Source organism: Frankliniella occidentalis, unplaced genomic scaffold, assembly GCF_000697945.3.
Source record: "Frankliniella occidentalis isolate FOCC.00 unplaced genomic scaffold, Focc_3.1 Scaffold155, whole genome shotgun sequence".
Classification (NCBI taxonomy): domain Eukaryota; kingdom Metazoa; phylum Arthropoda; class Insecta; order Thysanoptera; family Thripidae; genus Frankliniella; species Frankliniella occidentalis.
Genome location: NW_026267281.1, coordinates 4304 through 15685, shown reverse-complemented (window position 1 = coordinate 15685; position 11382 = coordinate 4304). Strand labels below are relative to the sequence as shown.

Here is an 11382-nt window from a genome sequence, read left to right as displayed (position 1 = left end):
CTTCTCCTACCCCCGCTCCCTGCCTCCTGCTACCACTCCTCACTCAGCACCCTCGCCGCCCCCCTGGCCCTCCTGGTGCGACGACAGAGTCAAAGGCCCGTGGGGGGTCAGCACCCCTCTGAGCTCTGGACACTTCCACGACGTACCCTCCCGGGAGGGTCTGTAAACTGTGGGTTGTCTACTACGCACGCACACGAGTCGAGCGATCCGGGAAAAGTCCGTGAATTTGGAATCTAATCCGGCAAAACCAATGGGGAAGTCGTCATTATAATAACGTCCACGACTCGCCACCTTAGCGCTCAATTGTCAATCACCTCCATCGGTACTCAATGTCAACCGAGATTCTGTCGGCGCCTATTGTCTATTAGGAAGAATATTTTAGAACATTTCCATAAATACGCAATTCCAGGCCCCCCAAAAAGTCTGGTACTTCGAAATACGGTCGTGACTCGACACCCTGTACGCAGTGCGGATTGCCCCTCCCCCACCCTCCTCCCCCTTTTTCTTCCTGGTCTGTCGGAGGTTTACCTCTTCCTCCCACCGCGCTCTGATCTGCCACCGTTCCCAGGCTGATGTGATCGGCAGGTAATTGGGTTTGGGGCAGTCCGGGCCGCTGTGGGTCGGTGAGCTAGTTCGTGGATGCGTGGCGCCCTGACCCGCTGCTTCGTGGCCGTGCAGTGCGTGGGTGACATGAGTCATGAGTCGCCCAAGGCCACTCCGCTCCGCACTGCTTCCCATTCTGGCCCCTAAACTCCCAGCTTCTCAATATTTCTTCCCTGGGTGTTTCTTCTAAACGCCTCAATCACCTTTCAGCATCTCTTCCTCCACCCCATGATACACGAGTTTTGACCGTGAACTTGTCTCTTGTTCTGTTGCAGGGTCTCTTAGACAAATATCTGATCCCTAAGGCAAGCAATGCAGAAAGCAAAGTTTTCTACCTGAAGATGAAGGGTGACTACTACAGGTATCTAGCAGAGGTCGCACAGGGTGAAAACAGAAACAGTAAGTATATCAACGATTTACCTTACATTAAGATACTTTTCATGCCCGGGGAAATGACAAATGAGATCCGAGCAATTTGTCTGGGAATATTAATACTATACAGTGTTTTGAGACTTAAGAATTAAGAATACAGAGCATGAACTGATGTTTTAATGGAGAAAGCTTTGAAATTTACCATTCTTTTTAAGTGTTTTAAGTGCTGAACATAAAATCAACAAATTTTGCTGATACCTGAAAGAAATTCTGTTTTTTATTATTTTGTCAATCAATGGCATGTGTGATGTGTACATGGCTCATGCTGGTCAGTAGTCTCTGGCAAGTAATTTTGTGCTTTTTAACAGGTGTAAAAAAACGTTTCAAGATTTGGACAGTTGCTCCAATGCTTTGGCTGGAAAATGAATTTACACCTTTTAAAGAAGCCTATTACTTTTGAACCCTTTTGCATCCTACTTCTAATTTATCATATGTTTTAATTGCTGTGTTCTATTTATTGATCAATCGTTTTCCTTGTAGATATAGGTAGATTTCCTGCTCTCTTTGCAACAGATTGAAAAAAATGCCATTGTTTCCTTTTTAGCCGTGGTAGACGACTCCCAGAAAGCCTACCAAGACGCGTTTGAGATCAGCAAAGCCAAGATGCAACCTACCCACCCAATTAGGCTTGGCCTAGCACTCAACTTCTCAGTGTTCTACTATGAAATACTCAACTCCCCAGATAAAGCGTGCCAGTTAGCTAAACAGGTTGGTTTGTTGTCTTGGCAACAAAATTTTTTCCAGACAATCGCTAATACTGTAGATTCCACGTTTGCACTGTTGGTGATAGTCTGAGAAAAGATCTTGAAGCCTCCTTTCCAGGTGGTGTTGGTGGTGGTTGCAGTGCTGGGTCATGGACAGAGCATCCAGAGTAGATTCAAATTGAACTCATAAATTCTATGGTGCTCACATGAGACAATTTTTGTAGCTGTGGTGGACGATTCCCAGAAAGCGTACCAGGAGGCGTTTGACATAGCGAAGTCAAAGATGCAGCCTACACACCCTATCAGGCTTGGCCTAGCCCTCAACTTCTCAGTGTTCTATTACGAGATTATCAATTCCCCTGCAAGGGCCTGCCATTTGGCTAAACAGGTATTGTCTGTCATTGGAGCCCTTCAGAAAACACTCTGCATACAGTTTGCATTTTTTGCCCAATTGAGGTCATAAATTGTAGAAATTAGGCAGTTACTCACCCTGCTTAAAGTGTGTACTCTAGAAACCTTAATTTGATAACTTAACAAAATACAAATTTCATGTGTTTGCAGTCTCTAAGTTTGTTAATAACAGTCTAACAAATGTGTGAAATGTCTGCATGATTAAAATACCTCATCTGCGAGATGAAGCTATTTCAGAAATTTCTTTTTGTTGTATTAAATGAATTTTGTGAAACTTGTCTAGCCTCTGGAAACGCTTTCTGGAACTCCCATTTTGTAAAAGTTGATTGAGTCCCTTTGTCCATGATCTGCTCTGTCCACTAACCCATCTGTTTATGAGTCTTATTAAACTTAAAGTTAGATGTAAGTGCTTTATTAAAGTTCAAAATTTGCTAAGCGTATATAAACTATGGCATTGATTTTCAACAATTGTTTTTCCTTCCCCCAGGCCTTCGACGACGCGATCGCGGAGCTGGACACACTCAACGAGGACTCATACAAGGACTCCACCCTTATCATGCAGCTGTTGAGGGACAACCTTACACTCTGGACTTCCGACACACAAGGAGATGCGGATGAACCACAAGAAGGTGGCGATAACTGAGCTTTCCTTCCTAATCCCCTCCATAATTAAGTTTCACAAAAAAATCAAGAAAACCGGAAAATGTCAGTCTTTGTACAAAAATTGTGTACCTCCCTTCTATGGTCCCCAAAGTCAATGTTCCCTCCCATGGCCTATGTTTCCTATCTGCTCTTTTTTATGGTCTTGTATCTCAGTGTCTCCTCCTCCTTTCCCATCAGACTCTTGGGTCTCTGAGGGGAATGTGACTGTTCTCCTCTGCAGGCTTAGCTGGTATGTTGGCTTGCACTTGAACATAGTTGCAGCTCTGAAAAGTAAAGCAGTTCAAGCAGTAATGGAGGGTAGGCCTACAGAAAACTCCAGCCCTTTGATTAGTGGTGTTTGGAATTATTTCTCAATTTCACTTCTACTTTTAAAATGGTTGTACTTTTCCCCTCATGAAACTTGCAGTTGGCTTGGTCAATGTAAACTTCAGAAAACCTGATACGCTTTAACCAGTCATCTCCTCTTTTCTCAGAGTTCGTCAATGTGTGTTCTTTCGGTCGAAATTACCTCAGAGACCACAGTAGTTTACCAGTTTATGTCATAAATGTTCCCTTTACCATATGAATGTACATTTTTTACTTGTAAGGTGTAAGCCCTTGTATGTGAATTTTAATCAGTTTGATGTTTCGGACCACAAAAATTAATAAAACATTCATCAAAGATTGTAACTCTTCAGTGTCTTCTTTTTTTATTTGACCTGTTTTGCAAAGTATGAGATTGTTCACATGCTGTCCTTTCCTGAAATTGTTCCTCTTGACCTGCATTAAATTGCTTTTATAAAAAAAATTGTTACTCGTGTGTCTATGGTAGTTCAAGGGTATCTTAAGGAACATGCTAAAGCTGGGAAAAGATTGGAGGAAGCATCCTTTCTAAGCTTTACCACTATTTTGAAGGAACAAGTTCTTGGACATAAACCTTAATTCTACCTGGAGGATCTGGTATATTCTGTGTGCTAGTTATTTGTATGTCAATTGTCTTCAGAATGTAAGTTTCTTCATTTCATTTGTGAAATGTTGTACTCATTCAAGCTAGACTTATCACTTTTAAACTGGAGTAGTTTTGCTGGATGTACATCATCTCATTGTGTTTGTATTTAAAGTATGCATTTTTTTAACATTTTTTTTAAAAATCTTTGTTTGACCTTTGGCTATGGAGTAGCGTGCATTGCAAAATGAATTTTAATGTCCAAAAGTAGCTTGTTTTATCGATTTTCAGTGTACTTCACTGACCAGGAAAGTTTTTGGATCTTACTGAGCAAGCTGGTCGGAGCATATTTGGAAACATTTACATTTTTTCTTAACTCTGGCAACATTGTTAAAGGAATAATGGGCAGTGTTCAGCAAGTGTTTGTCATTTCCATATGTGTGTGTGAGAGCAAGTCAAGGGCTTCTAGATGTTCCTTTCTATGCCTTTCTATTTTTTTACACTTTTGTTACTGCCCACTTAGTGCAGATTTTCATCTTGGATGTACGAACCTTTACTTACTTAGATTAGTTTCATTTGTTATTCTCCGAGGAAGAAAGGGAGAGGAGGCTGTTATGCGATCTAAACTGTCAAGAGCATCATTTTAATACACACCCATTATTTCTCGGTTTTTACATTTTATTTACAATAAAATGTTTCTTTTTTAGACGTTTTTATTTATTAAATAGCCCTATTCATGTGATTGGACATTGTCTTTCTGAACTTTTTAAATCACGTTCCAAAGCCCATTCCTTATTTTAAAACATTCAAATGCGTGATTTTGTCATTAAATCCAAGTGTGGTTTATGTGATAAGTTAGCTTCGATTAACTTGCCACAAATAAGAACTCAATCATGTAATGGGCGATCAGCATTATACATTTTATTTAATAATGTAACAATCATGAAGTGGAAATAAAACTTCAATCAGTAAACCTCAACAATGATTGCATTTTTAGCTTACAATGAATTTTTGTGATTGCACTGGCCAGAAAATAGTTTGGTTCTATTTGTTACATGTACGAATGTGAGAGTGTGTCAGTCTGATTGAGTGAGTGATTGAGTATAGATGAGTGTGTGCGTGTATATGTGAGGAAGCTTATGCAAGCTAACTGCCTGTCTTTGCTATTTCCGTGTTGTAGTTGCTGCTGCTGCTGGTCCTGCTATTTGGGTTTTGTTTAAGTTTCCTGCCCTCATGAAACTTATCCTGATCTCTTTCTGGCATTACATTTCTTTCAGTTCAATTTGCAACTGTGCCAAAATGTGTTTATTCTTGTCCAATGCACCCTTCAATTTTCATCTATTTGCTTACCCTTTTCTTATTATTATTCAAATGAAAATTGTGTGATGAGGCTGCTAGAACCATGTAGTATGGATTGAAGCTATTATATTCGTTTACCTGCAATGGAAATGAGGTGTTTGTAAATAAAACCAATCGTAATACCAATGCTAGTTGGCTTTTTACCTTTAACAAAAAAGCAGCTGCTGCTTGACCATTATTTTAACTTTGTCATAGATTTTGATAAACAACCAAACATTGGCATATCTTTCTTAAAAAGTTGGATTAGACACATGTCCATCGTGAAAGAGGTGTGGTAAAGCAATAACCGTAGCTGGTCTGATAATTCATATGATTTATAGTTTTAATTTGATTATCTCCGAACCTTAAAGGACGGTCCTAATTTACAGGGCAAAGCCAAACACATTAACTATGCAGCGAATAGTATCATTCTCCCATTGTACAGAGCACACTGCATCATTTGAGTTATCCCAATAGCAAGAGCTGGCTGAATGTACACCGGCACCATTCTTCTGCATAATGCTGCAGGTCACTTACAGAAAAGGAAAATAGATTAGAAAACAAATGTCAATCATGCACCCTCCCAAAAACGCACTTGTAAGCCCCACTCAAACACCATCATCACATGAGCATTTACTTGTATATTTGTAGGGCTTGTTCAGCTTATTTAGATTAGCAATGCAAGCTGAAGCTATGGTGCTTGACCAAATTGATGCCATTTCATTAGAAAAGGAATTTTCCCCAATAGCATTGTCGACGCACTCGTGAACGATAGAGCTGACTTCTTCATTGGAGAATCGTTGCTGTTGAAGAAAAGAAAGGGGCAAGTGGAGTAAATCACGAAATCAGCTCAGTGAAGTTCAAAGTATTAATTCTCACATCATCGTCAAGTTCAGTTGCCATCTAAAAATTGCTGCAAATATTCCAACAGAAAATATATTGTTACAGAACTGCTGTTCTACTGTTTCAAAGGGAGGTACCAAGGAGACTTCTAGGTCTCCTGGAAGTACAACAATGATAAGTTCTTATTATTATCATGCCATGAGTGCCACTAGCATATATCATAATATATCATATAACAAAACATCCATGCCCGTGCAAGTCTGTCACTTATTGGGATCCAGAATAAACTGCAAAAATAATCATCGGGTTTACCGATTGCTTTCAGTACTACTTTCACACTTTTCAAAACTTTCAAAATGTGTCAGAAAATAGACCCACTACGAATAAACCGCCGTTGCACTGTAACTGTGAAACTGTGGGCTTCCGGGAGCTACAGTCTGCTGTCAACAGCAACCTGCCGGCAAGAAGGGGTACCTAACCCAACCAGACCCAACTAAGTTTGTTGTTATTTTCCTATATTTTATTTTACATTGTTTGGGGTTTACTTGTGTCGTCTTTTGGGTTCAGTGTCTAGGTTTGTAACACATCTAATTTTCTTACAAAGGTGGAATCATTGTTATGTTGACACTGAAGCAAAATGTCAAAACTAATGCGATAAACACTTCTTGTTGGATAACTGTATCTCTGTTTTTGGTCTAGTTTTGACAGGGGTTTTTTCCTGGATATTTGTCCTGCTGAGTTAATAATAATTTGATATATGTTTGCCTTGTCTGCCCTCTACTTAGGTTATGTCTTCTTAGATTGGCTCATGATGAGTCGACTTCTAATAACCATCGTCCTGCAAGGGTTTCTGCTACAGCTTCAATTCGGAACCTCATTTTCTGAGCTTTCAGCATCCCTTTGTGGGCATGCCTTTCGCAATCGTTGCACATGTGGGAAGACAAGAATATCAGATGCTGAACCTGAAAGTTTTGTAGTCAACTGTACTAATGCAGGTTTCACCAATACCAGTGCCCTAGAACATTTGCCGATGGACACACAGGTATATTCCCAACTGCTCTCTGTTCCACTCTAATGTTTTCATTTTAACAATTGTTTTTATTTCTTCATTTTGCAGCATTTAATTTTTGTGGGAAACAATATTTCTGTTCTACCTGGGAATATTTTTGGCGATCAGGACCATACTCCAAACCTGAAAGTTGTAGATATGTCCAATAATGCCATCAAAGAAATCCGTGGAAAGGCTTATCATCATGTTTCCAGTGTTGAACAACTCTTTCTTGATCATAATGAGTTGTCATTATCTCCAATGAAAAGTGGTGTTGAGAATCATCGTCACCCTCGAATGTTTTCTAACTTTGTTAATTTAAGATCATTACACCTCACAAATGCTTTTAGAGATAATTCACCCTCCAACTTAGTAAATGACTTACATGACATTTTTGTTAATAGGTATGTGTAAGATCTTTTCTGAATTAATTTTAGACTATGAGCCATCAAAATATTTTTAAGTACTCTCTCTCTCTCTTTCTTTGCAGCAATCTGTCACTTCTGATAAAGTTGCATCTAGAGCAAAATGAGTTGACAGGATTCTCTGATCAGATGGTTTTCTGTGATCTACCATCCCTCATGGACCTTCATCTTGGAGATAATTTCTTACGTGGTCTCCATTTCAATATTACTTGTCTCCATCATTTAAGGTTCTTAGACCTTCAAAGGAATCGTATCACTCGTCTAAGTAAATCAGACTTGGCCATGCTTGATACATTTCCAGCCAGAGGTCAAAGCCTTACAGTTGATTTTAGCGGGAACCCATTCTGTGATTGTCAGGTGTGTATGAACTCTCATTCATTCTCTAGTCTTGTTTGCAATTAACCTCTTGCTTACTACAATTTAACTTCATTACTCTGCCTAACAGGATTTACTTGCTTGGCTGAAGACCACAAAAGTAATTGTTCGGAGGAAAGAATCTTTAAGCTGCACCCACTCCTCAGCTGCGCAAAGCAACAGTAAAGATGATGCGTACCAGCATGTGTCATGCACAACACTGCACACATCAGTAACTTCCACTTCTATTGATAATGCAGCACAAGGATTCCATAGTGGAACAGCATTGTCTTTAGTGCTGGTATCTTTAGCTATCATAGCATTTGCAATTCTCTTTATTTATCGGAAGAGAATTAACTTCAAACCCCGTGGTCAAGGCTCCTTGTTGGACACTGTGTCGCGGAAAGTTCAGTACACAACAATTGAGCACCATGAAGAGGAAGTTGATGTGTAAATATTATGAAATTCTGTGTGAACATTTTTCTTTTTATACACATAGTTGTGTTCTGGTCACCTTGCTCACATACCTAGGTATTGTGCTTCAAAATTGATGAAAAGTGATTGAAATTTTCAGTATGTGCAAAGTTACTTGTGCTGATGATAAGTTGGGTGATCCATTTAACTATGTAAAACTAGATTTGTTGAAGTTTTATGAATTTATTGTCAGCCTTTTGATATCTTTTTATTTTGAGATTGCTATAATTCTATCATCACTTTGTCATCAATCGCCTTCAAACTAGTAAGTGTTACACACTTGGCCCTTGCTTGGCCCTTGCTTGGCCCTGTTCTCATTATTGCCTTGAAGGATATTGAGGTAATGTCTTGTTTCAGTATTATACACATTAATATGCCATCCGTTCCTGGGTCCCTGTGATCCTGCCTCTCACAGCTGTCTATCAATCTATCTATCTAATTATCTAATACTACAAAGAAAAAATAGTTCAGTGACAGTAACCTGTATGCCAGAATTCTTACACATACAGTTTTTTTAAAAGTATTGTGAAATGTCTTTGACAGAGGCATTTGCTCTAAAATGATTGACTGATTTTGATAAGGTATGCTTAATTTTAATGTTAATGTGAGGTCCAAAGTCAAACCTATTTATTGAAATTATTCTTAAAATGGTATGTACATAATTACTGGTAAACAAATTTAGTGTGTTCTAATATTGTGTGTTTTTTGTGGATGGGAAAACCAGCAGTATGTCATCTCAGTGAAGTTATGCTGCTCTGAAAAAGATGAAATTTTCTCATTTGTCCACTAAAAGTGTACTTTTTCTTTTAATTTGTATTTGACTGTGATTAATCGGTGCAGCTTGTAAAGTAATTTTACTAAATTGATCTTTTTTTGTTTGTTAAGGATAAATTTGAGGGACCATTAATGTATTCCTAGCACCAAACAATTTTGTGCCATTTTGTACTTAGTACTCAGTATACTTTACTATTTACGTCAAGTGATGTAAGTCCAACGTTCTTAATATTTTTGGCTTGAAGCTTGAGTTGGAATCAGAACAAATGCAGATCTTCTGGAATGGAAAATGTTTTTAGTCCTGACAGATTCAGATATATTTTTTCAATATTAATAATACTTTTTTTTAAATATTATTACAACCTAATGTATCTGAATAACAGAAAATGTTAGAATAGTCCAATTCTATAACATTGTACTTTGGGTTGTATCTTATTTGGGGTAAATATATATTTTATACTTTGTTTCAAAGACAAATTTTGTTTTCATTTGAAATCATAGTCGGCAGGCCAGTCCCCATTGTGAGTACGTTGGAGACGTCCGTGTTTGTAGCTACAGGATTGTAGCTACAACCGACAGGGCCCGAGTCAGCTTAAACTGACCCGGCTATAGACGAACTCATTTCCTCCGCCAACGCTAAAATATCAACCAGAAGTAAACAGCGTTAAGAATTAGAGCGAAAGCGAAAAGAATCACTGCCTCTCCCCGAAGCTCTCGCCTTGTCCAAGCAGCACGGGGGCCTGGGGGGCCACAGAGCCTGCTTCAGGAACGCATTGCCTACCCTCCAGGCGTTTTCAGCGACATTCATGGATCTACTCCTGTTTGGACACGGCGTCAAGCCTTGGGTCTAAAGTAGCCTAATCAAAATGACCCAGTCCACCCAGTCACGACAGACGCCCAGAGAGAAGCCTACCTCGCAGGCGTCCGAGCTACAACTCGTGTCGCGGCGACAAGTGGTAGCGGGCGGCCGGGCTGGCTGGCTGGTGGGTTGGTTTGTTCTCTTGGTGTCGTGGCTTGGTTTCTTGTTTTATGTTCACTCGTGACGTAGCGCCGTGTGGTCGTCTGGTCGCCGGCGTTCTGCTGTGTTTAGGGACGCCGCTACCATCTTGACAGGACAGCGCAAGTTGCGGGGTGACCTCGCGTGTCACCCCCCGCGTTGGGGTGCATGTCTAGGTGCATGTCCTCGCGCCCCGCGGCCGTTGTCACCTCGCGGGGCACTCTCGGCCGTCGGCCGTCGCGATCGCGACCGTCGCGGTCCTCTCCTCCAGCTTCCCCTTCCTCCACCGCCTGGCGGCTGCCGTGGCGGCTGGCGGCGGAGCGGAGCGGCGAGCGGCTGGAGGCTGGAGGCCGGACCGGGGCTAGCTTCAGTTCAGTATTCAGTCTGGGAATCACTGATGAGCAGTGCCTCGGATCTCGCCGGCGCCGGCCCACTGGCCGGGCCTCCCGGGCCGACTCAACGAAATGCAAGTCCGTCAAGTTCAGTGTCAAGTGCAAAATGGTCCAATAAGTGAAAGTGTTGCAAAGCAAAGCGTGCATGTTTGTTTAGCCTAAGTGTAGTGCAGTGTAGTGAAGTAGTAGTAGTGCTCAAGTCTCAAGCTCTGCGTGGGTGTGGGTGGCACCCGCGCCCCGCTGTCTCCGCTGGACTCTGCGCTCCGTTAGTCTGGCTGGCTGGCGATCGACTCACGGTAGGCTCATCAGTGATTAGAGTCGAATAGGGCCTTTGTTGGCAGCTCAGCGTAAGGTCTCCCACATATTCATATGACACTCTGCGTCCTTCTAAACGGAGTCAGGCAAAGGGCATGGCGTTTCCGTGAGGGGAGGGGGTGGAGGGGCGAGGGGCATCTGCGCTCTGGAGTCCAGGCATGCGAGCTGTACGTATAAATAAGGCGTTTCGACCAAGCTGCTCGCTTTAACTGGCGAACTGACAACTTTACGAGAGTACAAGCTGACGAAAACTGCGTATCATCTGCTAAAAATTAGATTCTCATGATTCTCCTGATAGTCATCACTGACGGCGAGCGCGAGTCGTTGCTACGTCGCCCCTCCCTATTCAGCTTTGCACTTTTTCTTGGATCATACAAAATATATCTGAATGCGGAAGAGAATTAGACAACTCTAACCCTTTTTAGCAGATGATACCTTAAATACTTTAACTAAATATAAAGAAAACATAAGTAACTTTAAGGTGTCAGCAGGAAAGAGAACTAAGAGCAAAACCAGAAATCATTATTTGTGCGCTGGGGGAATAGTGTCCGGCTGGCTGGCTGAGTGTCGCGCCAAGACCCTTCCTTGCCCTGCCTAACAATACCGCGCCGGATTGGCCCCTTCCCTGACCAACAATACTGGGCCACCGCCGCCAGCCGTCCTGCCCTCCTCGTATATGTCCTC

At 41.4% G+C, this 11382-nt stretch overlaps 3 protein-coding genes across 7 annotated transcripts in view; 2 read left to right on the top strand and 1 right to left on the bottom strand.

The window, feature by feature from the left end:
- Positions 1–4444, top strand: part of LOC113202324 (14-3-3 protein zeta) — a 175135-nt gene extending 170691 nt beyond the window's left edge. For 3 of the 4 annotated variants that reach the window (XM_052271235.1, XM_026416497.2, XM_026416498.2), the window contains exons 3-5: positions 879–1002; positions 1580–1743; positions 2638–4444. In XM_052271235.1, the coding sequence (XP_052127195.1) occupies positions 879–1002; positions 1580–1743; positions 2638–2793 (444 nt within the window). In that variant the 3' untranslated portion in view covers positions 2794–4444. Of the gene's footprint in view, positions 1–878; positions 1003–1579; positions 1744–1963; positions 2128–2637 lie in introns of all 4 variants that reach the window. The other variant, XM_026416499.2, reaches the window with a different exon arrangement.
- Positions 4445–5250: 806 nt separating this feature from the next.
- Positions 5251–6272, bottom strand: LOC113202326 (dynein light chain Tctex-type 1-like). Its single transcript, XM_026416500.2, has 3 exons — positions 5956–6272; positions 5714–5879; positions 5251–5608 (listed from the first exon to the last, which is right to left on the bottom strand). Exons 1-3 carry the CDS (start codon positions 5977–5979, stop codon positions 5460–5462), a joined length of 339 nt encoding a protein of 112 aa, XP_026272285.1. The 5' UTR covers positions 5980–6272; the 3' UTR covers positions 5251–5459.
- A 15-nt stretch (positions 6273–6287) lies between these two features.
- LOC113202322 (carboxypeptidase N subunit 2) lies at positions 6288–9471 on the top strand. 2 transcript variants are annotated; one of them, XM_026416493.2, is made up of 5 exons: positions 6288–6416; positions 6705–6961; positions 7037–7371; positions 7458–7749; positions 7838–9471. In XM_026416493.2, the coding sequence occupies exons 2-5, from the start codon at positions 6728–6730 to the stop codon at positions 8198–8200; spliced, it is 1224 nt and encodes a 407-aa protein (XP_026272278.1). In that variant the 5' UTR covers positions 6288–6416; positions 6705–6727; the 3' UTR covers positions 8201–9471. The 2 variants fall into 2 exon arrangements, with proteins under 2 accessions (XP_026272278.1, XP_026272279.1); XM_026416494.2 differs by having other exon boundaries at positions 6331–6493.
- The last annotated feature ends 1911 nt before the right edge of the window (positions 9472–11382 follow it).